This window comes from Podarcis raffonei, chromosome 2 (assembly GCF_027172205.1).
Source record: "Podarcis raffonei isolate rPodRaf1 chromosome 2, rPodRaf1.pri, whole genome shotgun sequence".
In the NCBI taxonomy this organism is placed as follows: Eukaryota; Metazoa; Chordata; class Lepidosauria; order Squamata; family Lacertidae; genus Podarcis; species Podarcis raffonei.
The window spans coordinates 125,559,593-125,587,499 of NC_070603.1; the positions used below are offsets into that span (position 1 = coordinate 125,559,593).

General features: G+C 50.7%; 2 protein-coding genes across 2 annotated transcripts; one reads left to right on the top strand and one right to left on the bottom strand.

The window, feature by feature from the left end:
• RPS18 (ribosomal protein S18) lies at positions 1 to 4,358 on the bottom strand. The gene is made up of 6 exons (XM_053378723.1): positions 4,194 to 4,358; positions 2,617 to 2,715; positions 2,030 to 2,116; positions 1,374 to 1,475; positions 396 to 487; positions 1 to 118 (listed from the first exon to the last, which is right to left on the bottom strand). Exons 1-6 carry the CDS (start codon positions 4,341 to 4,343, stop codon positions 43 to 45), a joined length of 606 nt encoding a protein of 201 aa, XP_053234698.1. The 5' UTR covers positions 4,344 to 4,358; the 3' UTR covers positions 1 to 42.
• Positions 4,359 to 4,483: 125 nt separating this feature from the next.
• Positions 4,484 to 27,696, top strand: VPS52 (VPS52 subunit of GARP complex). The gene is made up of 20 exons (XM_053378721.1): positions 4,484 to 4,938; positions 6,622 to 6,703; positions 10,587 to 10,639; positions 10,728 to 10,803; positions 11,054 to 11,121; positions 13,014 to 13,189; positions 13,470 to 13,620; positions 14,853 to 14,953; positions 15,664 to 15,796; positions 16,702 to 16,759; positions 18,054 to 18,187; positions 19,414 to 19,569; positions 20,570 to 20,688; positions 21,083 to 21,206; positions 22,440 to 22,535; positions 22,904 to 23,011; positions 25,031 to 25,096; positions 25,399 to 25,510; positions 26,679 to 26,797; positions 27,493 to 27,696. Exons 1-20 carry the CDS (start codon positions 4,909 to 4,911, stop codon positions 27,637 to 27,639), a joined length of 2,109 nt encoding a protein of 702 aa, XP_053234696.1. The 5' UTR covers positions 4,484 to 4,908; the 3' UTR covers positions 27,640 to 27,696.
• Positions 27,697 to 27,907: the final 211 nt, after the last annotated feature.

The following is a 27,907-nucleotide window of genomic DNA, read 5'->3' on the forward strand; positions in this document are numbered from 1 at the left end:
TTGAGAAAACCCTTTTTTATTATTATCTGCACGGGAAAAGATTTACTTCTTCTTTGAGACGCCCACAGTTCTGCCACGACGGCCGGTGGTCTTGGTGTGCTGGCCACGGACACGCAGGCTGGGGTGGGGAGAGAACAAAAGTGTGGAATATCAGCAAGGTGGGGGGAGGAGAGAGATGACAGGCATGCCCCCCCTGCTCAGCCCTCACGACCCCGTTTTTCAACCTACAAATGAGTACAGTAAGGGGCATGCCAGATATCAACTGGCAGGGATTTGCCACCCAGCAAGATTCCTTATCCTCCCAGTGTCGCCCCGCTGCCCCCCAACACCTGCTCGCTGCTGTCTGAACCTGCACGGACACCCTCTTCTTAGCCCCCTCCCTCTCGGCTACTCACCCCCAGAAGTGGCGCAGGCCCCGATGCGCCCGGATCTTCTTCAGCCGCTCCAGGTCCTCGCGGAGCTTGTTGTCCAGCCCGTTGGCCAAGACCTGTTGGGGCAGAGGAAAGGGGTTGGCCGTGGGGCAGTTCCCTTCTCAGAACAGAGGCCCTGTATCCATGGGGCAGAGGATACACAGCCGCCACCCGCCAGCCCTGGAGGTAGATGTCCACCTAGCATGGCCTTTTGGGCTCGCATGGGAGAAGAAGAATTTGGATTAGGGAGTCTCAAAGCGGCTAACATTCTCCTTTCCCTTCTTTCCCCGCAACAAAACTCTGTGAGGTGAGTGGGGCTGAGAGACTTCAGAGAAGCGTGACTAGCCCAAGGTCACCCAGCAGCTGCCTGTGGAGGAGCCGAGACGCGAACCTGGTTCACCAGATTATGAGACTACCGCTCTTAACCACTACACCACACTGGCTCTCAGTGTAGGAAGAGGTCTGGGCAACTGCGCCTGGTCCTAGCCCCTGCTGAACTCAAGAGAGACAATTTCATGCCCACTTCTCAAGTCCATTTTGCAGATTTTAAAACCATAAGGACCTAGGAAGAGCCCTGAGGTTGAACCAGGCCAGAAGGGACCCTTCTGGACTCTCAGCAGCTGACCAGATCCCTGTTAAGGGAAACTCGCAAGCAGGATCCAAGCTGAAGAGCAGCTCCTGAGATTCGTAGCAGATAGTATGCAGGAGGATCATTGCCTCTGAGCAGGGAGGAAGTGCGGAAACGGCCTTCACTACAAATCTGTCCAGTCCTCTGGTAGCCAAAGCTATCAACATTTGTGGGTCAAACTCTTTGTCTGAACAGGCTCCCCTCCCAGCTTTTCAAGTCCAACCGTCGCCACTGTCCCATGGATTTCTCTTTGGCAAGGTTTCAAATTGACGGCCCACCAGCTGCTCCTCAGAGGAGGCAGGCATTTCGCTTGCTGCTGTCCTCCTGGCTCTCACCTGGCTGTACTTCCCATCCTTGACGTCCTTCTGCCTGTTCAGGAACCAGTCGGGGATCTTGTACTGACGAGGGTTCTGCATTATGGTGATGACACGCTCCACCTGCGAGGGAGAGAGCCAAGAGCGTCAGAGATACGCTCTGTGTTGCGTCTGAATCAATCCTAAACATCAGATTGATTGTATAATAACTACAACAGACAAAAACCCAAGTAAATAATAATGATCATATTGTGTTAAGTAAACCAAAGATCAAGGTACATATATAATTAAAATCCTCTTTTATATTTCAGGAAACAGGAGTACCAAAAAGAGAGAAGACACCAAGATTTATCCCAACAACAATGAAGTATAATAAATAATAATAATAATAATAATAATAATAATTTATTTATACTCCGCACATCTGACTGGGTTTCCCCAGATGGAATCATTCAGGAAAGCAGGGGAGCATTAGAGGAGGCTGTTGGATTTAGCCCAGCATCCCCTTCAGTGGCCACCCGTTGCACCTGAACCACTGCAGAAGCCATGCCAGTCAGGACAACCAGCTGAACAAGGTGTGCAGCAGAGGGTGCCTCCACCCACAGCTCACCCTCCAGGCTTTCTGCAGGGACACCCAAGACCCATTGAAGATAGGACACACACACACACACACTCACCTCATCTTCGGTGAGCTCTCCAGCCCTCTTGGTCAGGTCGATGTCCGCCTTCCTCAGCACCACGTGGGCGTAACGCCTGCCCACCCCCTGCAAGCAAGGAGGGGAGGATCAGGGGAGCAGGACCAAAGAGACACTCAGAGAAAAGGCCACACGAAGGGATGCGACAGAGAGCAGGGAAGTAGTTAACCGAATCTGCTTACTCAAGACCGTGCTAGGAAATGACTGCAAATAATTTTTTTTGCAGATGCAAAGAGTAAGTTTGTGCAGGAAGAGCTAGTTTGATAGAAGGAGAAAAGAGGCCCTCTGCTTTCACCAAATCACAAACCCAGCCCCGGACACAGAGGCCTGCTTTCCCCTGAGAATGTGACTTGGTTCCTACACAGGAGCTACGTAAAGGCGAAGGAACACTATGTCGTTTACTGACCATTGCATGTCCCCCAATGGCCACTGCTGCCTCAAACGTCGCAATTGCTGTGAGAGCGGCATTGCAGGGGGCGGGCTGGACTAGATGACCCATGGGGTCCCTTCCCACTCTATAATTCTACAATTAACTGAAGGAAACGCGCAACAACCGCCCCATTACAGACCTTGATGGCGGTGATGGCAAAGGCGATCTTCCGCCGCCCGTCGATGTTGGTGTTGAGGACTCGCAGGATGTGCTGGAACTTCTCAGGGATGACGAGCGACTTGGGAGGAGGAGAGAAGCAAAGATTTATTGAGGCTCTGGAAAGGGCAACAAATCCTGGCAGCTCTGCAAAGGAAACAGTCTCCCCATTGCCACCGACACTGGAGGCTTGGAGGGCTCAGAGATGGGGGCCCAGACCCCTAAGAATGACTTAAGACCAGGCTTCCCACGCCCTGAGTGTGTGTAGAAAGTGAAGTCGGGGAAATACATGTTTGCAGGTGTAAACGATTTCAGGCCTCCATTTCACAGATGGAGAAACTGAGGCTGAGATGAGCCACAAGCTGCCCATTTCCAGCCTCAGAATCCAGAATCCCACTTCTCCCAGCGGCCAGAAAGGGAAACCTAGAAGTGGTAGTAGTAGTAGTAATAATAAGAATAATAATAATTTCTTCTGCGGTTCCCAGAAACAACATCGCTGCCTCTGACCGCTGAGACAGAACATACTTCTTTGAACCACCATGTGGGTCTAGGTTGGTATATAAATTTACTGTAATGATAATAATAGCAGCTATTTCAGCCTCACCACCACCTGTGAGGAAGGCTAGTCTAACAGTTGCAGGAGCCACCCAACCAGATGGGCAGAGTATAAAGAAAGTATTATTGTTGTTATCATTGGAGTACGAGCTTGCAACCAGTAAGCTCCAGAGCCCCACGAGGGCTTGACCCCAGATGAAGCCCCTGCCCACAAATGTCCCCCATCTCCCTCTCTGCAAAGTCAAGACTCAGCACGGCGATTCCCGCCTCCCTTGCAGGGCTGTCGCCAAAAGCATCTGGAGCGTCTTGAGGACTAGGAACCTGCCAGGCCCGTTTGCCCTCAGACTTGGTCTGACCCTTATGTTTCCCTCCCCTTATGGTCTTGATTTATCGGCTACTTTAAAATGAGGCTGCATTTTAAACTGCCTTTTAACCTGTATTTTAAATTGGTTTCCCCCCTTCTCTTTTTCAACAATTATGTTTTTACTGTGATTTTATTGGTGTTAGCCACCCTGAGCCCGGCTCTGGCAGGGGTATAAATAAAATTTATTATTATTATTAGTGAAGGAAGCTTAAGTGGGCTGTGCGATTGAGGCTCCTCGAGGGGCACAGCCTGCCAGGATCAAGGAGGCTGCCCCCCAAAGAACTCGACCAGGGCAACTCTCAGGCTCAGCGGCCCATTCGCCCCCATTTCCCAATTGTGGAGGGGGGGCGATGACCATCACACGACTGGTCTGCCTAGCAGGCTCGTAGCTTCACCGGAGCTCCCAGCTGCGGCCACGCAGGCAGGCGTTCACCAGGTGCAGCGCTTCGCCCATCTCCATACTTGGAAGCGAATCTGGGGAACTCCCTCCTTCGCCCACCGGGAAGACCCCCCCCGCGCCCTTAATAGCTCCCCGAAACCGGAGCCCATGCGGCCCCCTCCCCGCGGAACACCCCAGTCCCGCTCCCGGCGCTCCCCCCGCGGCGGATGGCGGCGGATTCCCGATCCCCCCCCCGACCCACCATGGCTGCGGCGCCTGCTTCTCTCTCCTGCTGTGGCCGGAAAAGGAAGTAGAGCCGGCGCGACAGCCTGCATATAAGACCCTCCCACCGAAGCGAAAACGACTTCCGGCGAAGGTGGGGGCCTAAGGGCAGACCCACTTCCGGAACCATAGAGATAGAAATGTAGAGCTGTGATAGGGAAGCCCTTTGCTCAGCGACGTTGATCGGGTCGTCCCGCAATGTGTCCGGGGTGAAGCGGGTAAAGTGGGGTGCCGTCCCATTTCTGCTGTGAAATGCAAGTACGTGCTAAGACGTTTTCTATATCTATGGTCCAGGGAAGAGTCCCTTCAGTTGGCTGTGCTCCGCCTTGCAGTGCCCGAGTAGGAAACAAGGAGGTGGAGTGGAAGGTTCCGTGAGAGCCTATCTCCTCGCCAGAGGAAACAAGGCGTCCTTTTGGGCGCGTTATGGGGAGAAGGAAGGGGGTGCACGACCCCCCCAACCCCTTCGAAGCTTCCGCCGCCTCAGCAGCCGACGAAGGGGGTCGCCTATCGGGCCACTTCCGCAAAGCGGCCGCTGGGCATTCTGGGACTTGTGGTTCTTCGGGTCGAAAAACCGGAAGCCGTTCCCCTGGAAGTCCCGGATGAGGAAGGCAGCGGCCCCGGGCTAAGCGGAGCCCGAAGAACAGCGGCGGCGGCGGCGACAGCAGCAGGAGCAGCCGCAGCTCCGGGCGGGAGACATGGACGAGGAAGAGGCGGGGGACGGATCGGTGAGGGTCACGGACCTGCCCCCGTTTCCGGTCTCTGAGCCCCCGACTTCCGGTGTCTCATAAGTAAAGGACACCCTCCTCTCGTTCCCCATCTTTAGTTTTTTCCTCTTCAATCGCGAAAAGAATATTTGGGCTGGGGGTGGGGAATGTTCTGGTGACCTTTGACCCCGGCCCCCTCAGCTTCACGTCTTTGGCCAGTGCGCATGCGCGGTGGGGCTTCCCCCTCTGCACCTGTTGGGCTCCTGCCTGTCGCTTTTAAGCCGACGGAGCCCCTTTGGGCTGCAAAGAGGGAAAGCAGGGCAGAAACGCAGCTGGACGAGCCATAACGGGGAAGGCGGGCTGAATAATAATAATAATAATAATAATAATAATAATACTGTAATAATAATAGTATTTTACATTATTTGCACCCTGCCCATCCGGCTGAGTCGCCTCGCCCTCTGGGCAGCTTCCAGCATATGTTGTTGTTTAGTCGTTTAGTCGTGTCCGCCTCTTCATGACCCCCTGGACCAGAACACGGCAGGCACTCCTGTCTTCCACTGCCTCCCGCAGTTTAGTCAAACTCATGCTGGTAGCTTCGAGAACATATACAGCATATACAGAAACATAATGAACCATCAGACATTGCAGACTTCCCTCTCCTGGGCTGCGTTCAGGTGCCTCTGATCTGCCCCTTGAAAGCAGCCTTTGGGTCTGGTCCATTCCATGTGGCAGAACCTTTGCACATTGGAACTCCCTGCCTCTTGACACCAGGCAGGCGCCTTCTCTGCACTTTTTCCAGCGCCAATTAAAGTCGCCTTTGTTTAAACAAGCCGGTCCAGGTGTTCAGAAAATCTGTATGTGTTTCTATTGTCTTTAATCTAATTTATTCTGCTTTTAATTTTCCATATGTTTTAAAGTCACAGCTGCAATTTTTAAAGTAATGATTTTACTGTTTTCGTCTTTCTTTCTAAACCACTTGGAGGTTTTTCCCTACAATCAAGCGGTATATAACTTTCATAAAATAAATAAACATTGCTTATATTCTGCTAATTGCACTTATATTCTGCCTTCCCTCCAATGAGCTTGTGATCCTTCCCTGCCCTGACACACAAACACTGTTTTTTCCTCTGGACAGCCCTGCAGGTTAGAAACTGGCCCAAGGTCGCGCAGTGAGCCTCATGGCTGTGCAGGGATTTGAACCCGGGTCTTTGATTCTATTGCTCTGGACTCCCCACCAGCTCAACTGGCCCTTGACGGAAGCAGCCTTTGCCCGTGTTGGGTTACAGCACCAGACTCAACAGGGCAGCAAAGTTAGGACCCTGACCATGTGTCTGCCGGTTAATGGCTTCCTTTCAGTCTGACTTATGGGGGATTAAAATTGTGCGGAGTGGGACCATTTGTGTCTCCCCTCTGAGCTCCTTGCGGAAAACATTAGCCAGTCCTTCGAGGGGAGAGTGGCTCTGGTGCTCAGATCCTGCTTCCTGGTATGCCCCATGGAGGACCTTAAGTTGTATTTCAATCAATTTGTTTTTATATCGGTTGTTAGCCACCCTGAGCCTGGGGAGGGCGGGGTATAAATAAAATTTATTATTATTATTATTATCATCATCATGGGCACCTGGTTGGCCATTGTGAGAACAGAAGACTGGACTCGACGAGTTCTTTTCTTGCGTCCTTAACCTTCCTTCCTCTGCCCTTTAGGGTCCGAGTGAGGAGGCCTTGCAGCTGAACCTGGGCGAGCTGGACCTGACCTCAGATGAGTTCATCCTGGATGAAGTGGACAGTAAGTTCTCTTCCTTCCCTCCCCTTCAGAGCTACTTGGGGTCATCCAGTCCCTGCAAGACAGGTGCTACAGGTAGGAGATTGACCTTTGTTCAAGGGAGGGCCAGGAAACTGTTCCACCTCCTCCTGGAGAGGAAGCAGGGTTCAAAATCAGCGTTTTGTGACTGGCGCGGGTCCAATCACGATCTCTGGGTTCCCGGTTGGCGACTGACATCTCCACCTGCCTGAGCCCTCCGGCTTCCTTAAGCAGGTCAGCAGATTTGGATCAAATCTACGCTTCCAGGTGCCATAAGAAAGCTGCAGAGATAGCGCAGGATAGTGCCCACCCCGGAAATGATCTCTTTCAGCTTCTGCTTTCTGGAAGAAGGTACAGGGTTATAAAGACTAGGACCAGCTGCCTGAGAAACAGTTCTACCCAAATGCGATTTTGGTTTTAAACGCATTGTAAGGAGTTTCTATGGGAGTATATTGTATTTAAAAATGGGGTATCAGAGTTTTTAGGGGGCTAACCAGGTTGGGATAGCTGGGATAGCAGGCTTGTTGGGTTTTGAATGTCTTATGTAGATTTTTCAATTCTGTTGTTCTGTATGGGACAATGACAATGAAGAGTATCGTATTGAAGAAGAGCTGATTTACTGCATTTCAGATCCACCTTTTTCTCCAAGGAGTACATGGTGGCACTGTGCTCTAAACTACTTTTCCCATGGGCTTGCCGATCGGAAGGTCGGCAGTTCGAATCCCTGCAATGGAGTGAGCTCCTGTTGCTCTGTCCCAGCTCCTTCCAACCTAGCAGTTCAAAAGCACACCAGTGCAAGTAGATAAATAGGTACCACTGTGGCGGGAAGGTAAATGGCGTTTCCATGCGCTCTGGTTTCCGTCATGGTGTCCCGTTGTGCCAGAAGGGGTTTAGTCCTTCTGGCCACATGACCCGGAAAGCTGTCTGTGGACAAATGCCGGCTCCCTCAGCCTGAAAGCGAGATGAGCACCACAACCCCATAATCTCCTTTGACTTAACCGTCCAGGGCTCCTTTACCTTTTTTACCTTACATGGTTCACTCCTCTCCTCCTGTGAGGTAGGTGACGAGACTGCACAACTGGCTCCCAGCTCACCCCGTGAGCGTCATCATGTCTGAGCGGGGATTTGAACCCTGATTTCCTTTTTTTTAAAAAAAATATTTATTAAAGTTTTCAAATTTAATACAAATAAAAAAGAATCAAAAAGGAAAAAGCAAAAAAGTTTAAAAACACATAAAGTTCACAATACTTATTTTTCAATAACATATTTCCCTGACCTCCTCATACCTCCCCTTCTTGTATTCCAACTCAAATTTTTAATTCAGCAAATCCTTATCCGTAATTTTTAACCTATTTCTATACTTAATTTAACATATTATTATTTTACTTTTTCTCTTTCATCCCTTTCCTCAATTTATTTTTGCTAACCTTATTTTCATTTAATTTAGTTCATTTTAAAAAACCAATTTTACCTTATCCAAACTTAAACATCAATACTTATACATCAGTACTCATTCTTAAAACATTTTTTCTAAAGTCGACCCAAATTCCCTTCCACGAATTTCCCAATTTTCATACACATAACAAAAACAAAATAAAAACAGAACAAATTATAATTATGTACCCTTTGGATTCCCAAACTCCACCCCCCCCTTTCCCGGTTTCAGTCCCCGACCAGTCCATCAGTCTTAATCTACTATTAGCCTGGAGATCTCACATCCGAGGCTCTTAATTCTCTCTCAATTCCTCTCTGCCGGTTTTTTTGATAGTCCTTGATATTGAACACCAAATCTCGGAGAAGCTCTGGCCCTACGGGATCCATGTTTCTTCCAGCCAGACCTCCATACTTAAAAGTGGAGCCCGAATCTTGTTTCTTACTCTTTTCAAGTCCAAATGTCCCCAAAGCTCCAACTTCCACCTTAAGCAAATTTGTAATCCTTAGGTCTTCAGATCTCCACATAAGGGGATCTCTCCATTTTTCAATCTCCAATTCAGGCCTGATTTTCCACATCAAGTTTTTATTTTCCTTTGTTGCCATCATGTCAGGCCTCAAGCTCTCCTTTGTCATCTGCAAAATTACAGCTCCTCCTTCCTTTTCTTCAGGGACAACATATATCTCCTTCTCCAAATTCTCCAAGCTCTCAAGTTTCTCTTTTTGTCCAGTTGAATAGACTTCCTGATTCAAGTCTTTATCAACTTCAATGATGTTGTTTACAGTTGAGTCCAGAGTTGTAACATTTGTAGCCAAAACATCAATTTGGCCTTGTAACTTTCCCAAGAGAACAAATACTCTGTCCAATTCAGCCTGAATTTTCCCTCCTCCAGCCATTCTTGTAATGTCCCAAAACCCCCTCTAGAGGGATTTTGGTTCCTTGATATTCATTCCAGTTCAGATCCAAAAATCAAGTTAGTTTGTATCAGCTCTTCCTTGTTTTCAACAAATTGTAACAGAGTTGTAGCAAATATAACCAGCAGAAACAACAGAAACAAAGTTCTCTTTTTCCGTCTTGACAGCTAATTTGACAGCTGTCAAACTCTTCAGTACCTCATCAACAGGCTCTCTCGCGGAGCACTCCCGGGTCCGGGAGGGTGGCACTTCAGCTCCCAAAATTAGCTCTTTATCCTCCAGTAAGATTTATTATACTGCCAAACCGTGAAATTAAAGTCTTTTACCAAAGAAGGGGGGGGGAAGGGTTCTCTCGACCTTAGTTAGCAGGTCCTTGCTTTAAATTATTTACAAGGAGGGGAGGCGGACTTCCTGTTTACACCTTCCCCGATCGTGCCTAATTCATAAAAAATTTCTTTACAATTCCAATTTCCGTACTACTCACGGGTTGTTACTTTAAAGTCCAATTGCTCACAAGAAGAAGTCAGCGCTCTCCAACAACGGCAGTGCGGCTTCACTCCGCAGGAGAAGCAGTCGCCTCTCAGCACCGCGCCGCTCACCCCGTCCCCGTTCTGAAGCCTTTAAAAAGGCTCCTTCGCAGCTCGGGGGGGGCGCAAATGGTGCCCGCCGAGTCACCATGCTCACAGGCTTCACCGCCTGTGATTTTTAAGGGTCCCCGCATCGCCGCAGCGGCAAGACCTGATCCTGCGGAGCCAATTCCCTCCGGAGCTCAGAGGGAATACGCCATTAGTCGATGGCGCTAACCCGGAAGTCCTGAACCCTGATTTCCCAGATCCTAAACCGACACTCTAACCCATGGGTAGACAAGCTAAGGCCTGGGGGCTGGATCAGGCCCAACCGCCTTATATCAGTGTGTTTTCACATGAGTAGAATGTGTCCTTTTATTTAAAATGCATCCCTGGGTTATTTGTGGGGCACAGGAATTCGTTCATTCCCCCCCCTTCAAAATATAGTCCAGCCCCCCACAAGGTCTGAGGGACAGTGGACCGGCCCCCTGCTGAAAAAGTTTGCTGACCCCTGCTCTAACCACTGCACCCCACTGGCTTCCTAGAGTCCTTCCGCTGTGGGAATTAAGCAGGTCGATAAATACAGGGAAAGGCAAACTCTTCGAGAAGGATCTGAAATGTTTCTCTCAGAGCTTGACTTTTTTCTGGGTGGCTCCATTTGATGTTTTAATGGGTGGTAAACAGCGTTGAGATTTTTTCCCTTTAAAATATAAAGCAGCATTTTGGGGGCAGCAGGGTTTTTTTTGGGGGGGGGCTACCTGCCTTCAAAACAAGGCGTCCCCCCCCCCCCCGCGCTCCTGCTCATGCCCTGCTCTGAGTCATGACCAGTGGGAAAACCTTTCCGTCTTGGCACGATTGCTCTGTCACTCCCCCATCAATTTTTTTGGGGGGGAGAGGCAGAGCAGCTGTGTCCCCCTCCCTTCCTGACCTTGTTCTTTCTCTCCCCCCCCCCCCAGTTCACATCCAGGCCAACTTGGAAGATGCTCTGGTGCAGGAGGCGCTGAAGACGGTGAGAGGGGGGAGGTCTGCCAGGGCTGGGAGATGGGGAAGGGAGAGTGCCCCCCCAGGTGGTGACCCCTCCCCATTCTGTCCCGCAGGGGGTGGACCTGAGGCACTACTCCAAGCAGGTGGAGCTGGAGCTGCAGCACATCGAGAACGCCTCCATCAAGGACTGTATCCTCAGAAGCAGAAGGGTTGAACGGGGCACCCAGAGGTCCTCTAGCTGAACCTGTGCAAGGTGGAAAGGGCTCACCAGAGCCCAGGAGCAGAGCTGGCGTGGCCTGGCTTTCTGCACAGGGGCGGGGGGGGGAGGGTGTGTGTGTCTGTGCAGCCTGTGTTTTGGGCATGTAGCCAAATGTTTTGGGGGGGGCTTTCGTCGGCTGCCCCCTCCCAGCAGGCAGTTCTCCTTAGCGGCCTCATCCAGACATCAAGGAGAGCAAAAACATTGCGTCGCTCCACACGCAGATCACGGCCTGCGACGCTGTCCTGGAGGTGAGGAGGGCCGCCCTCTGTACTACTAACAACAACAACAACAATAAATTTTTATTTATACCCCTCTCTTCCTGGTTCAGAAAACCGGGCTCAGGGCAGCTATTTAAAACAAATTTAAAACACTTAATTGATGCTACAAAAAACAGCATAAAATATGGTATAAAACACGAATAACAATAAAACCAAAAATCAATTTAGGGGGGAAATCCATCCAATAAACATTAGATGATCCCCAGGGCTAGCTGGCTGAATTAGTCCTATTAGCGAGGAGACCAGGGGAGAATTAGCTGTGGGATCCCAGAGCGGGTAACCTTCACAAAAAGGGGAGAGGGAGGGAAGGAAGGGGAATAAAAGATCAGGCTAAGTTCAAATTGAAAGCCAGGCGGAACAGCTCTGTCTTACAGGCCCTGCGGAAGGAAGTTAAATCCTGCAGGCCTCTGGTCTCCTGGGACACAGCATTCCATCAGCCTGGAGCCACCACCGAGAAGGTCCTGGCCCTGGTGGAGGATAGTCTGACTTCCTCAGGGCCCAGGACCTCAAAACTATGGTTATTCATGGACCTTAAGGTCCTCTGCGGGGCAGACTAGGAGAGGCGGTTCCATAAATACGAGGGCCCTAAGCCACAAAGGGCTTTAAAGTTCACAACCAGCACCTTAACTGTTTTTAATCTCATCCTGCCTGCCTTGGGAAGGGGAAAGGGAGAGTCACAAAGCTGTATTTGACCCACGCGTCAGTGTGGGGTGTCGTGCTCTGCTCTCCCTCTTCACAATGCCCCGATCTCTGGGATCAAGACCCTACCCTGTTCTCACTGAATCCCTGTGAGGCTCCTCCCTCCCAGAATCATGCATAGGATTGTCGTTGGAAGGGACCCTGGGGGGTCATCTAGCCTAACCCCCTTTAACACAATCATCTCAGCTAAAGAATTTCCGACAGATGGCCTTCCATTACAGTCATACCTCTTCTTACGTTCGGCTCAGTTTACGTCTTTTCAGGTTGTGTTCCGTGGCGAACCGGAAGTACCTGAAAAGGTTACTTCCGGGTTTCGCCACTTGCGCATGCGCAAACGCTCAAAATGTCGTCATGTGCAGAAGCGGTGAATCGCGATGCGCAGATGCGGGTTGCGTTCTGCTCATGTTGTGAATGGGGCTCCGAAACGGATCCCGTTCACAACCAGAGGTACCACTGTATTATGTGTTATTATGTTTTTGTGTTTCTTCTCCTCATCGTTCCCAGAGGTAGACTTCTCCTGAGTGAGGAGGTTCTGCTTTAGGCATCCTGGCCGAGGGACATTCCCAGGGAGAGAGTCTGTCTCCTTACGTAGGTCTTGCCAGCGGGCAAGTGAACTCCTTGCTTCCTTCAGCCATTTCTCCCTAGGCCAGGGGTCTGCAACCTTTAAGACAAAAAGAGCCACTTGGACCCGTTTCCAAAGGAAAAAAAAACTGGGAGCCGTAAAACTTGTCTTTATAAAAATAACTTTTTTGTCCCTTTTTATTATTTCTTTGTTTGACCCCTCAGAATTACTCCTCCTCATAGAAATAAACGTTAAATTAACAAGTTACTTTTTGTGTGTGTGTGTGTGTGTGTTCTTCATTCCCCTTCAAAACAGTGACCAGCGTACATGCCCCTTACAATGTAGCGGGCGGGCGGGAAGGTGACGTTGGGTCGGTGCGTGACTAACGCACGCACCGCCCCCATGCGACGTCACAGCCAGTACAGCGCCCGCCACAGTGGGGAGTGTCGGGGCGCACAATGCGCCTCCTCCCCTTGCTAGTATCCGGAGCCGCATGTGGCTCTTTTACACCTTTGCCGCGGCTCCGGAGCCGCGGGTTGCAGACCCCTGCCCTAGACATAACCCTGTCTTCCCTTCTTCCCACACCCCCTGCATGTTGCAGCGCATGGAGGCCATGCTGAGCTCCTTCCAGTCTGACCTGAGCAGCATCAGCTGTGAGATCCAGACCCTGCAGGAGCAGTCGGTGGCCATGAACGTCCGGCTGCGCAACCGCCAGGCCGTCCGGGGCCGCCTCTCCCAGCTGGTGGACGAGCTGGTGGTCCCCAACATCATGATCAGGTCAGTGGCGCAGGTGGAGGGTGGGAGAAGCGTCAGGCGGGAATGTGTCCCTCCGAAACGAAGACTGAAAAGTGCATAAGTTCAGATCCAAGCAATATTCGCTGCTAGTCAGTCTTTCAGTGCGGCAGCAACGATGCACTCTGGAACTCCCTGCCACTTGAGTTTCAATCTCTTTTTAAATCTTATTTTCATTTTTTGGGGGGGTGGGGTGGGGGTGGGAGATGGGAAGTTTTAGGGGTGAGGGTGTGACACCCCCACCCCCACCGCGTTGTCTTCCCAGCACTATCCTGGAGTCGCCCGTGACGGACCAGGCCTTTCTGGAACAGCTTCACGAGCTGAACAACAAGATCAACGCCGTCAAGGAGCAGGCTTTCCGTGAGACCATGGCCTGTACGGACGTGACCGACATCCTGGACAAGCTGAAAGCCAAGGTGAGGAGTGAGGGGACCCCACCCCAGCTGAGACCCCACCACATGACCCCCCATTCAGGGTTGGCACCTTGGTTAGTTTTCTCGTCAAGCGCAGCTCCTGGCAGGTATCTTCTATCCATTGCTTGAAGGATGGATTTTTGTTCTTCCGGTTCATGAAGACCAGTCTATTTGTTCCGTCTGATATTGTAAATAAGCTGGTCTGTGACCGTAATAATAAAAATTCAATTCTATCATCCATGCCGTCCCCTAGCTAGACGGGGATATAATTCAAAAGGTTTTTTTCCTCTGCAAACATAACATTTTCCCTGTCCAGTTAATCATTTCTGTCACCCTGTCCCAAAAATTTACCAACGTGGGACATTGAACGAACGTCTTTTTTTTAACAAGCGCTGCAACAAGGGGAGCAGTTCCTTTTGTCCTTCCGAAAGTCTCCGTTTGGTTGTCATAGAGGCCAAGTTCCTGTTTTTATGTGTATTCTATGCCCACCTGTCTCCCTCCGGCTAAAACCTCTGTTGTTATTACCATATTTTTTGCTCCGTAAGATGCACCTGACCATAAGACGCACCTAGTTTTTAGAGGAGGAAAGGGGGAAAGCCCTGGGTTTTTTTGAGGATCAGCTCAAAGTTGTTGAGCTTACTTTGCAAAGGGGGGTGGAATCCTGTTTTTACGGGGTTCAACTCACAGTTCTGCAGCTTCTTTAGGAAAGGAAAGGGAGCCGTTTCTACAGTTTCCAGACAGATAATCTAATCAGCCAGTCACATGTCACTGGGGAAACAAACAGCCTCCGTCTGCAGAACATTCAACAATGGAGGCCTGGGCAAGGGAGCCAGTGATCGACCACACATTCTCTCCAAGACATTTCCCCTTACTTTTTAGGAGGAAAAAAGTGCACCTTATGGAACGAAAAAGACGCTAGTTATTAAATTTCAACCATGCCCTTCGCAATTGACCTCATAAGGGGAGAGGCTGTCCTCGCAGTCCTGAGCTTTTTAAGGCTTTACAGGTCAAAACCTGCCCTATGAATTGGACCCAGAAACTACTTGGCGGCCAGTGGAGAAATGTGTCAATTCTGAAGTGATTTGGGGGGGGGGGTTGAATGGGGAGCTGCCCCTCCTTGCTCCGCATTGCCCTGGAAGAAAGGCTGAGGCTGGGGGCTCTTCAGGACACAAGCCCCCCCCCCCCGCCCTCAGTCCTCTTCCCTGACCTGCTCCCCTCTCTCCCCATCCTGCCAGGCGGTGGCCAAGATCCGGGAATTCATCCTACAAAAGATCTACTCCTTCCGCAAGCCCATGACCAACTACCAGATCCCCCAGAATGCCCTGCTCAAATACAGGTAGGAAAAGGCGGTGCCCCTTCAGGAGTCTCCCAGCATTCCCTGCTGCTGGCTGGGCCAATAAGAGAGCAGCCTCCCACAATCCCCTGCTTAGTTTCGTTTTGTGGCCACCCGCTGTGGACTGCAACTCCCAGCAGCCCTTGCTCAGTTGGTTCCTTCACTGTGAGAAGCCAAGTTACAGGGAACCAGGCAGAGGGCCTTCTTGGTAGTGGCGCCCTCCCTGTGGAACGCCCTCCCACCAGATGTCAAAGAGAAAAACTTTTAGAAGACACCTGAAGGCAGCCCTGTTTAGGGAAGCTTTTAATGTTTGATGCATTACTGAATTTTAATATTTTGTTGGAAGCCGCCCAGAGTGGCTGGGGAAGCCCAGCCAGATGGGCAGGGTATAAATAATAAATTATTATTATTATTATTCAATGCCCAGAGACCTGGGAATGTTTTTGTCTGGCGCCTAGAGACATGCAATGATGGTGCCACCACAGAAAAGGCCCCCCTCTGGACCTCATGGGGAGGGGGACACACAGAGAAGGGCCTTGGATGGCAAACGCAGGGTCCGGGTCAGCTCTTGGCGGGGGGCTGGTGTGCAAATTCCTCTGGCATCATCCTGGCTCCTGAATTTCCCAGCATGCCTTGCTCAGGGCCAGGTCTGGAAGCGAAGTCTCCCCACTCGCCGGGCCCCCCCATCTCTTTCTCTCCCCTTCTCTCTGCAGGTTCTTCTACCAGTTCCTGCTGGGCCACGAGCGCTCAGTGGCCAAAGAGGTCCGGGACGAGTATGTTGAGACCATGAGCAAAATCTACCTCAGCTACTTCAAGTCCTACACCAGCCGCCTCATGAAAGTGCAGGTGACTTTCCTTTGGATGACTCCTGCCACCGAAGAGCAGGAAAGGACCCAAAGGTCATCTAGTCCAACCCCCCTGCCATGTGGGAATATTTGTGGGGCTCAAACCCACAACCCAGAGATTAAGAGCCTCATGCTCTGCCGACAGAACTACCTGCTCTTGTTTTTGTCATAATCGAATGCTAAATTATATTAAAAAAGCGCTTTGGTAAAGATCCCGTGACGCGTCTTAAAAGCAGCGGTAGTAAACAGGAAAACCAAATGTCAGAGAAATAAACTGTGAAATGTGGGTTGCGCTAGCTGAGCCTTGGGGACATAGCTTTTCCCTTTTCTTGCGAGGAATCCTATTCAGAATAAGGGAATTTCCCTTAAAAAATGGGAAACCTTGACAGCTATGCTTGGGGATCCTGTCCAGCTCTGCAATTCCATGATTTTAAGTACGGTTGCCCAAGGGCTAGAATAACAAAAGTCCAAGTTAAAAAGTGTGAATAAATGTTGCCTTCACAAAAAGAGGTAACATCAGCGTTACCTGATGATCAAGTCTAGTTCCAGGTGTGCCAGGCTCACCTGGAAAACGTGCATGCCATAAAGGAATGCCAAATCACGTAAAATGTGCTTGGAGGTGCCAGTCCTCATGGAAATCTCAAATTACGCATCATTTCCTCCGTTGTTTCAGTGTTCCCTAGTGAGTGGCATAAGGTTTCGAGGTGCTTCCCATCAAACTGCAATTAATATTTGAGCTGGCAAGATTACAAGATTGCTCAATATATCTATGCTGGTCTCATCAGAAGTATTCTGTGTTAATTTTGGGTGACGGACCTCCGTCCATTGCTACCATTCCCTCAAACGCCTTCTCTCTCTCTCTCTCTCTCTCTCTCTCTCTCTCTCTCTCTCTCTCCCTGCCCGCAGTATGAGGAAGTGGCCGAGAAGGACGACCTCATGGGGGTAGAGGACACGGCCAAGAAGGATATCCTTTTTGCAGGGGGCGGGACGACACTCGCACTGAAGGGGCAGAAAGGCAGGATCAGCCCTGCCCCTTTCCCAGCCTCGCCCCTGAAAACGGGGTTGGAATAGATGACCTTTGGGGTCCCCCTCCAGTTGGGCTGGCTGCCAAACGGGAGCTTTGAGAGCTGCCTTGATTGAACATTTCCCTCTTGTGAGGGGCTTGGATCCTGAGCAGAACTCTCATTATCGTCTACTAAATTTATCAGTCCCATTTTTTTGCCGTTGCAACTCAGAAAAAGCCACAGGTGCGCCCATTAAAACTGGGCAGGGACTGCATTTGAAACAGCCCACCTGCTCCCAAAGGCCACCATTGGCAGCCAAAAGCCTGGACAGGAATGAAATAATAATAATGATGATGATGATAATGATAATTGTAAATTAATTATATACACCACCCATCTGACTACGTTACCCCAGCGACTCTGGGCAGCTTGAGGAGATGATGATGATGATGATGATAATAATAATAATAATAATAATAATAGTAGTAATAATTTATACCCCGCCCTTTCTTGTTCAGAAAACTGGGCTCAGAGCGGCTAACATCAAATTTAAAACACTTAATCGATACAACAAAAAAACGAGCATAAAATACAGTATAAAACATGAAAAACAATAAATTCAGAATTCAAAAATCAATTTAGGGGGGAAATCCATGCAATAAACATTAGATGATCCCCAGGGCTAGCTGGCTAGATTAGTCCTATTTGGACCGGCGAGGAGACCAGGGGAGAATTAGCTGTGGGGTCTCAGAGTAGGTAAACTTCATAAAAAGGGGAGGGGGAGGGAAGGAAGGGGAATAAAAGATTAGGCTAAGTTCAAATTGATAAGCCAGGCGGAATAGCTCTGTCTTACAGGCCCTGCGGAAGGAAGTTAAATCCTTCAGAGCCCTGGTCTCCTGGGACAGAGCATTCCACTGGGTTGGAGCCATCACTGAGAAGGCCCTGGCCCTGATGAAGGATAGTCCCACTTCCTTAGGGCCCGGGACCTCTAAACTATGATTATTCATGGACCGTAAGGTCCTCTGCAGGACAGACGAGGAGAGGCAGTCCCGTAAGTACGAGGGCCCTAAGCCACAAAGGGCTTTAAATGTAGTGAGCCTCCCAGGGAGAGATTTCTCCGCTAGTGGGGAGCCACCACCAAGAAGGCCCTGTTCCCGTGCTTCTTTGGGGGGCACCCACAAGGTCTGGGTGGGGGTCTGTGGGGGTCCACCTCCCTGGGCACATTTCTCCCTTGACTCTCCTTGCTGCCGCCACGCTTTTTCTCAAAGCCGTCCCTCCGGAACCGCAACACCATTTTCACGCTGGGGAATCGGGGCAGTGTCATTGGGGGGGCCGAGCTGGAGGGCCCCATCATCGTCCCCCACTCTGCCCAGAAGAGCGACGTCCGGGTGAGTCCCCCTCTTTTAACCCCCTCCTTTCTGGCTCTCGGTGTGGGTCCGTTTGCACTCTCTTTGCTGTTGCCATTTTGTGGAATTTATAAGGGCTTGTTTAGTATGGGGGGGGATTTCTCCAATTATTTGGTGTATTTCTCCTCTTTTTATGAATCATAGAGTAGGAAGGGGACCCCCAACGGTCATCTAGTCCAACCCCTTCAACAGAGATGTATATTTTCCTCCATTAAGTGTTAGAAACATTTTATAAAGAAACCCGCTGTGTGATTTTTGCTCAGTTTTCCTAGGTCTCGGGTGCCTTTCATGAGTTCTTTGTGGTGTAAATGGGCATTATTGTCTTGAATGATGTTTAGTAGGGCCAATTCTGGGGTGGTTTCTAATACTTGCTTGGTCATTTTACATATTTCTCGTATGGCTGTTGTCCAGAGTAGTTGGATTTTGGGCACTCCCACCACATGTGGAGGTATGTGCCTGTGGAGGTGCACCCTCTCTAGCATTTTGGTGAGGTTCCTGGGCGTATTAGCGCTAGTTTTCTTGGTGTTAGGTACCACCTGTAGGTGAGTTTCAGAGTGAATTCTTTTCTTTTCGTTGATACTCGTGTGCCTTTTATAAAGTCTCTCCCTTTGGTACTGGTCCCTATGAAAAACATCTAAATATTAGGGATTCTTGGAGCAGCTGTTTGCACTGCTTTTGAGGCTTATCGTCATCATCATTATTATTCAGTAAATTTGTATACTGCCCTTTATCCATAGATCTCAGGGCGGTTCACAACATAAATGCTCTGAAGCCCTCCAGTGGGAGGCAGTTCCACAGGTTATGTCCTTTTAATCGGTACCGACTCCACCAGTTCCAGAGTTAGCTCTCCTCCAAGCTGGGCAGGATTTTACAGACTCCGATCGTGTCGCCTTCCCCCAACCCTACAATGTCCCTTTTCGTGGGCTTCTTCCCATTTGGGGACATCGGTTGAGGACAGGCCAGATCCGGCAGCCGGGCTCCTCCTCCTTATGGAGCCTCCAGCCCAGAGGCAGTCTACCTGGTTTCCCAGGTTCATTTGGCCCTCACGAGAAGAGGCTGCAGGCCTGAGCTAGCTGTCTTCTTGGAGAAGGAATAGATTGGGGTGCCAGGCGTCTCCCCCCTCGGGGTGCAGAGAAGCTCTGCCTGCTGCTCTCCTGGTCCTGGTCCTGGTCCTGATCCTGACCCCCTTCTCTTCCCGCCCCCCCCAGTACCCCTTTGAGTCCCTCTTCCGCAGCCAGCACTTTGCCCTCCTGGACAACAGCTGCCGTGAGTACCTCTTCCTCTGCGACTTCTTCCTGGTGACGGGGACCCCTGCCCTGGACCTCTTCAACGCCGTCATGGGGAAGACGCTCACCATGTTCCTCGTGAGTAGGGGTGCCGGGAGGGGAGGCTGCCAGGGATGGAGGAGGGGAAGGGACGACCTCCTTCACATTCCATTTCCCCACCTCCCCGAAGCATATGCTTCCAAGGAGCGTGACTTTGGAACTCCCTGCCTCTTGATACACGGCAGGCGATTTCCCTGCACGCTATTCGGTGCTGGCCGAAAACATTTGGGTTTGTCCGCACAAAGAGTGGCTGCGGGAACCCAGCCAGATGGGTGGTGTATAAACAGTAATATTATTATTAAAGTATACATACACTTTGCATGGAATATAGCAGCATGTGGAACCTATTTATACAAACCATAGCAGATTAAAAATAAATATATATGGACTCGGAGAAATACTTCCACTCCATTCTTAACTTCTGATTTGATTGATATCTTATAACTGAAGTTAATTAATCTTATAATTGAAGTTAATTAATCTTATAATTGGGAAGTGGGTGGCGCTGTGGGTTAAACCACAGAGCCTAGGACTTGCTGATCAGAAGGTCGGCGGTTCGAATCCCTGCGACGGGGCGAGCTCCCGTTCCTCGGTCCCTGCTCCTGCCAACCTAGCAGTTCGAAAGCACGTCAAAGTGCAAGTAGATAAATAGGTACAGCTCCGGTGGGAAGGCAAACGGCGTTTCCATGCGCTGCTCTGGTTCACCATAAGTGGCTTAGTCATGCTGGCCACATGACCCGGAAGCTGTACGCCGGCTCCCTCGGCCAATAAAGCGAGATGAGCACCGCAACCCCAGAGTTGGTCACGACTAGACCTAATGGTCAGGGGTCCCTTTACCTTTACCTTTAATCTTATAATTGAAGTTAATTGATTTTTTTTTGTGAACTGCTTTAAAGTAGGTTTTTTTAAAACACACACACACACACACACACGGACCATCAGGCGGCATATAAATTTGTTGGAACAAATGACTAAATTGTGGGTTTGCCCTTTGGGTCTGTCTCTCCCTCTTCCCCCACCCCCAAAAAACCAACAACAGAAGCACATGGACGCTTACGTGAGCGACTGCTACGACAGCATCGCCGTCTTTCTCAGCATCCATATCGTCCTCCGCTTCAAAGCCATCATGGCCAAGCGAAACGTCCCCGCCATTGACAAGTGAGTGGGGAAGGGGCCCCTTCCCAGGGGGTGTGGGTCACCAGTCCAACCCCCTGAAGTTTGGGGATCTCAGCTCAAAAGATCCCTGGCAGACGGCTGCCCGACCTCTGCCTGAGCACCTCTTCTCCATCCCCTCCTGCTCGACTGCTCTCCCAGCAGAGCAGGATTCCCCCTGGACCCGCCTGACAACGGAAGTCTTTCTCCCAGCCTTGCTCTCCCGCCAGGTTGAGGGTGATGTTCCCCCTGGCCAGCTGGACACTTCCGGTCTCCAGCTTTGGCCGGGGGGCAGACGGGTCCTAGGGTGCTGGAGCTCAGGATATCTCCGTCAAATATAAATATTAAGCGAGGAATCCTGTCCGCCCGCTCTCCTCTGCTCCCCGCCCCGGACATGCAGGTATTGGGACACGCTCCTGGAGATGCTGTGGCCGCGCTTTGAGCACATCCTGGAGCTGAACATTCAGAGCATCCAGAACACCGACCCCCAGAAGCTGGGCTTCCTCGACACCCGGCCCCACTACGTAAGTCTGTGGAGGGGGCGCCACACCATTCGAATCCCTTCCGAGGGAATCGGGAACAGTTTAATGAGGGATATAGGGCAGGGTTTGGTTTGTGATTGTTCTTGCTTTTAGTATGTTGCGTCTTGTGTCTATTGATCTCTGGCAGGCAAGCAGCCTGATCAGCAGTAATGACTCTCCGTCAGTTTTATGTACGTTTATTTGCAAGAAAAGCACACCCAGAGCACGGCTTTCTGCCTGATCTCTGCTGATCAGTCTGAATCATCGTCCCTCCCCCAACAGGAAGAATGCCACAATCCGGCTTTTCTTCCTCTTCCCTTCTGTTGCTCTCTGAGCTTAACCCACCTCCTAGTACGGGGACTGACGGGCTAGTCTGCCTCCTTCCCACTTCCAGAAGACACAGTCTTGGACTCTGGCTTATCTGCTGGCTGCCTGGCAACGCTCTGGCCACCTTCCAACTCTCCCTCTCCTTGAGAGCTAACAGTGTCTTCCCTGGGAAGGAGGGGGGCCGGGCCGCCCTTTCCAGACTCTGACAACCAGCTCTCATCTGCAGAGTTGGCCCCTTGCTCAGCTCAATTTCTGAGGCCAACTCTTCCGCTGCACTCTGGGGGGGCCATGTTCCTGACATTGTGTTTTTATGCTGCGAGCTGCCCTGAGATCTTCAGTTGAAGCGGGTGGTATACCAATGTAATAATTAATAACAATAATAACAATAACAATAGTGCCATTTGAGGCTTCCCTCCTGACTGTTCAGAGCCTGGCCATGGGAAGAGCGAACTCAGAGGATGCTGGGCGGTTTGGCTTTATCTTCCTTAAAAGTTCTGATTTCGTTTGTCGACAGCATTTTGGCCAGCTCAAAAGAGGCTCTCGCAGTGTGGCTTCAAAACCCCTGCACACACACACAACTCAAGCTCACATCTCACACGACACAAAAGGAAAAAGAGCTGCGGGGGGATGAGGGGGAAAGCAAGCTCAGATGCCAGCTTGCAGCCCCCTCAAAGTTGCTGGGCCTTGCCATTGCCCCTTCCCCATGAGCTTACCTGCAAACCGCCCCCCCCCCCCAATATTTTATTCAAGTTGGCATCCCTGGTCCTCTCTCTCTCCCTTTCATGCAACTGGAAAAGGCATCCATCTCTGGGTGGGAGTTGAGGGAAGAGCCTGACAGAGCCACTCTGGGGTGCACGTTCCCCGCCCCCCAAGCGTGCTCAGCTCCTAACCCTCTCCCTCCACCCCCAGATCACCCGGCGGTATGCAGAGTTCTCCTCGGCCATTGTCAGCATCAATCAGACATTCCCCCACGACCGGACGCTGACTCTGCTGGGCCAGTTGCAGGTGAGGTGGAGGCTAATTTAGTCACCATTACTTGTATTTAGAGCATTTGCACCAGAAAGGGACTTGGGTTCAATCAGAACGAGACACGTAGGCTCTCAGTCTTAAAAAAAGAAGAAAAGAAAAACAGCAACAGCATGCAAGGGAAAAGGTACGGGGAGGGAAGAGGAAAAACTAAAACTCAGGCAGTAGCATGTAAACAGGTGTCCTGTTGGTGTACGCTGGCTTATGGCTCCCTGGCAAATGGGGGGCCTTCAGAGGGCCAGGCCCCTGCCCCTGCCCCACCCTGTGATGCTGTTGCTTCTTCTTTGGAGGGGGAACCATTTGAAGCACCCACCCCCTTTCTTTCTCCCTCTTTCTCCCTCTTCCAGACGGAGGTGGAGAATTTCGTCCTGCGGGTGGCGGCCGAGTTTTCCTCACGCAAAGAGCAGCTCATCTTTCTCATCAACAACTACGACATGATGCTGGGCGTCCTCATGGTAAAGAGTGGGTCCCGGGGACCTGGGCTCCTGAGCCCCCTGCACTTGGGGGGGGGGGCGGAGGCCAAGATCTTCCAGCCCTGGGGGGTCTCCGGTTGACGGGCAGCTGGGCAGCCAGGGTTTCATTTCCTGCTCCCGGCGGCTGGGCGATGAGAAGCCTTGGTTCCTTTTTTCCTCCTGTCCTGAATTAGGCTGTTGAAACCAAGAGAGCTTGAGAACATGGAGCCACAGGCTCCCAGGGCTGGAAAGGGACCCCCAGGGGCCATCTAGTCGATGATTTATTACATTTATGTACCGCCCTTTATCCAGGGACCGCAGTGCGGTTTGCAGCATAGAACACAAAATACGTAGGCCATGTATACATATGAACCGCCCTGACGTCCTTTTTTATAATTGACCTCATCTCCAAAGGGGTATTGTTGGGTTGATATTTATAATTATTATTTATTTATACCCCGCCTTTCCCCCCTGACAGGGATTCAAGGTGGCTTACAGATAAATTACCGTATTTTTCACCCCATAGGGCGCACCGGCCCATAGGGTGCATCTAGTTTTTTTTTGGGGGGGGGGATAAAGAAAAAAATTATTTCCCCCCCAGCCTCCAAACCAGGTCGGGGAACAGCGGGAAGGCGCGCTCCGCCTCCCCGCTGTCCCCCAAGCTTATGGGGCTGGCGATGGGGAGAAGCGCACTTCTCCCCACTGCCAGCCTCCAAACCAGGTCGGGGAACAGCGGGAAGGCGCGCTCCGCCTCCCCGCTGTCCCCCAAGCTTGTGGGGGCTTGCGGATAGCTTCCTGAAGCCTGGAGAGCGAGAGGGGTCGGTACACACCGACCCCTCTCGCTCTCCAGGCTTCAGCGAAAGCCTGCATTCGCCCCATAGGACGCACACAGATTTCCCCTTCATTTTTGGAGGGGAAAAAGTGCGTCCTATAGGGCGAAAAATACGGTATGCATTTTGTGTTTTTTACATTGTGATCTTATGTTGTGAGATCTATGGGCATTGGGCATTATACAAACAAACTAAACAAAGGTGCTCTCCTCCATGGTCTCCCAAGACAGACAGATGTCAATCAGTGTCATTGAATACACACACACACACACACACACACACACACACACACTGTATTTTTCGGTCCAGAAGACACACCTAGTTTTTAGAGGAGGAAAACAAGGGGAAAAAATATTCTGAATGAAACAGTGGATATATGATTTTTGTGGTTCATGCTGTGGCCACAGACATGTGATCCATGTGGATCCATGCTTTGTAACCACATTTTTGCACCATTGCAGCCCCAGGAAACAGTGGATGCGTGATTTTTTTTGGTGCAGGCTGTAGCCGCGGTCATGCTATGTGATCTGATGGTGAATTTGGGGTGACCCAATGCAAAAATCCTGAGGATCCATGGGCTTTTACCTCCCCCCTCCCAGTCCCTTATCTCTCTCCCGATTCCACCGATCAGCTGCTTCCTTTCAACACTCCCTTCCCTCGTTTGCCTTAGTGTCTTTTCCTTAGCTGGAGCAGTTTTTTGCTCCTCCTTTTCTTCTAATCTCTCTCCTTATTGCTTTAGTCTTCCTGTTCCCCCCCTTTGCAAGTTTGCTGTCTTTGCCTCCCCCCTCCCAGGCAGCCTCCTTTATCTCTAGTGTCCCTTATCTCTCTCCCCGATCCACAAACGATCAGCGGCTTTGTTTCAACACCCACTTCCCTCTTTCAAAAAAAAAAAAAAAAAGCATGATCTGCTCTTCTCCCCTGGGCAATTCGGCTCCAGGGACCATGCAGTCACTCCATAAGACACACAGATATTTCCCCTTACTTTTAGGAAGAAAAAAGTGCATCTTATGGAGCAAAAAATACGTGTGTGTGTGTATATATATATATATATATATATATATATGGTGTGTGTGTATATATATCTGGCAGAGAGAGGAAGGCCTGGCTCTGCCCGCGAGCGGAGGGGGCAGGGGTAGCAAAGGCCCCTTTCCCCCTACCCCACTCCGTGACGCCCCTCTTCCCACCTTCCCAGGAGCGAGCAGTGGAGGAGAGCAAGGAAGTCGAGGGATTCCAGCAGCTCCTGAACGCTCGGACGCAGGTAAGCAAATGGAGTGCGCGGAGGGAGCTGCGCCTAAGGAGGGCGCAGTTGCACCCATACCTGTGGCCCCTCTCCTGGGTGCTGGGGGTGGGAGACGAGTTTGAGGCAGGCTCCAGGAAGGCCCTGTGCTGCTGGCTTCAGCCGTGGAGCCAGGCCGCAGTTTCCTTTCCCCTGGGTTGCACACCCTCGTTTTCCGGGGCTTCTGGGAGATGGAGTCTAGCTAACGGAGGGCGGCTCCTCTGGGGGGGGGTCTCTTCCATCCTTCCTTCTCCCTCTCTCCCCCCACCCTTTCTCCTTTCCAGGAGTTCATCGAGGAGCTCCTGGCGCCCGGCTTTGGGGGGATGATTGCCTTCGTGAAGGAAGCGGAGGCGCTGGCAGAACGAGGCCAGATGGAAAGGCTGCGCGGGGAGGAAGGTGAGGGGCCTGGCAAGAGCAAGGAGGCAGGAATCCTAGAGTTGGGACCCCAAGGGTCATCCAGCCCAACCCCCTGCAGTGCAGGGAATATTTTGCCCAATGTGAGACTTGAACCCATGCCTAGGGTGGATAAAAAAACAATTTACAAATAAATTAAAAATCGGGTTTTTTAAAGTTCAAAACATTTTTTTATTATCATTTAAATTAGATTTTTGAAATAAAATGCTTTCGGAGGAAAAATCTTTCTAAATATAGTTTTCTATTTAAGTTGCATTATAGTCCAAAGGCTATTCATCAGGAAACAAGGATTTGTTTTAAGTTTTTCATGTGTGCTAAAACTCAACCTAAGGGTTTTTTTAAAAAAAGTTTAACCATGTAAGTTAGCAAACAATAACGCTATGTTATTGCTTTAATTAAATAAATTGTTATTAAGGAAATGATTAGTTTTCTCCTTCCAACAAAGTACAGCAGAAAAATTGCCCATATATAAACAGTTAACTTACTAAACCTCACAAGGATGTCGTTATTATCGGTCTGTGTATTTCTGATAGTATAACCAAATCAGTAGTTTTTTATATGACTGTAAAAATGACTTCCAAAAAGGAAACCCTCATCTGGTTGTAAATATTAAGATTATACCAGCAAGAATGAGTCTTTCTGAAAAAAAAAGATTTCAAGTCTAGTGATTGATTTGATTTAGATTATGGGTAGGCAAACTTAAGGCCTGCCTTCTGAATCCAGCCCGCAGACGTTCCAGAAATCAGTGTGTTTTTGAATGAGCAGAATGTGTGCTTTTATTTAAAATGCATCTCTGGGTTATTTGTGGGGCATAGGAATTCGTTCATTTCCACACACACCCCTCAAAAAATATATAGTCTGGCCCCCCACAAGGTCTGAGGGACAGTGGACTGGCCCCCTGCTGAAAAACTTCACTGACCCCCGATTTCGATCAAATCCACCCTGCCCACGGCCCTGAGGCTAAGAGTCTCATTTGCTACTGACGGAGTGATTTATGGAGCTGATTTACGGGCCCCTGAGGATCATCCAGCCCAACCCCGCCTCCCCCGTGCAATGCAGGAGTTGGCATCCGCCTGACCTCTGCTTAAAAAACCTCCTGGAGGTCCCTCTTCAATGCCCCCCACCCAAATCTCCCCCCTTCCCTTCTCAGCCCGGGTGACGCAGCTGGTGCGCGGCTTTGCGGGGACCTGGAAGGCGGCGGTGGAGTCTCTCAGCCAGGACGTGATGCGCTCCTTCACCAACTTCAAGAACGGCACCACCATCATCCAGGTGGACACGGAAGGGTTAATGGGTGCCGTGGGGGGGGGAGGAAGGGGGCAGCCCCTTGGCTTGTGGAAGCCCCACCCGGAGCACATTCAGGAAGAGCCTTGTGTGACTTGACGTTTCCATCCCCAAAAAAGTTTTGGATTTGAGTTTCCGTTGAAATGAGGCTGTGTTTTAATGTTGTGTTTTAATCTTGTTTTTAAGTTTCCATCCATTTGTTTGTATATTGAGTGTTAGCCGCCCTGAGCCCGGTCTAGGCTGGGGAGGGCGGGGTATAATTAACATTTATTATTATTATTGTGTGTATTATTGCAGCACCCAGGTATTCCCCTAAATCCGCCCCCCCCCAAGGGAACAGGGCAGGATTTGGCTGAGGTCCCCCAGTTGCAGATCCCAGAAATCATCTTTAAAATCCCCCAAGCTCACTCCCCACCCAATTTCAAACGGTTCTTGTAACCCCCCCAACCCCCACTAGCTGCTTCCTGCTTGTAGAATCCCAGAGCTGTAGAATCGGAAGGGACCCCCCAAAGGTCATCCAGCTCAACCCCCCATAGCACTTAGCACGGGGTGTTTATTTGTTGCTGGGGGAGGGCTCTTGGCTGTGCCCTTGTGTGTTCTCTGGGGGGGAGTGTCTGTGACCTTCTCCCCACCCCCACCCCGTGTCTCTTATCTCACCCCCTGACCCCCCTCTCTCCCCACAGGGGGCCCTGACGCAGCTGATCCAGTATTACCACCGCTTCCACAAGGTCATGGCGCTGCCCCCCCTCAAAGCCCTCCCCGTCCGCTCCGAGCTCATCAACATCCACCACCTGATGGTCGAAGTCAAGAAGCACAAGCCCAATTTCTGAGCTGGGGGTGGGGTTTGTGCATGGCGGGTTGTGGGGTTTTTTGGGGGGAGGCCATATCACTGCTCCCCGGGGTGGGTGGGCAGCCCTGTTTTGGGACCACATCTCCCGTTTGTCCCTTCGTCTTGCTTTGTACAGTGGAAATAAATTCTCTAGCAACTCACGCCTGGGATCATTCGCCTCATTGCCAGGAGGAAAAAAAGGGAGCAGGAAGTTTATTTCTGTGCAAGAGAATCACAGCGCTGGAAGGGGTCCTGGGGGTCATCTAGCC

Bases quoted from the DNA above. Each gene is read 5' to 3' on its own strand.
- RPS18 (XM_053378723.1), bottom strand. From the start codon at position 4,343: ATGGTTCCGGAAGTGGGTCTGCCCTTAGGCCCCCACCTTCGCCGGAAG. The intron at 488-1,373 runs GTGAGAGCCAGG...CTGCCCCAACAG, and splicing joins AGGATGGGAAGTACAGCCAG to GTCTTGGCCAACGGGCTGGA. The intron at 119-395 runs GTGAGTAGCCGA...TCCCCACCCCAG, and splicing joins GGCCTGCGCCACTTCTGGGG to CCTGCGTGTCCGTGGCCAGC.
- VPS52 (XM_053378721.1), top strand. From the start codon at position 4,909: ATGGACGAGGAAGAGGCGGGGGACGGATCG. The intron at 13,621-14,852 runs GTGAGGAGTGAG...CCATCCTGCCAG, and splicing joins TGGACAAGCTGAAAGCCAAG to GCGGTGGCCAAGATCCGGGA. The intron at 18,188-19,413 runs GTGAGTCCCCCT...CGCCCCCCCCAG, and splicing joins CCCAGAAGAGCGACGTCCGG to TACCCCTTTGAGTCCCTCTT.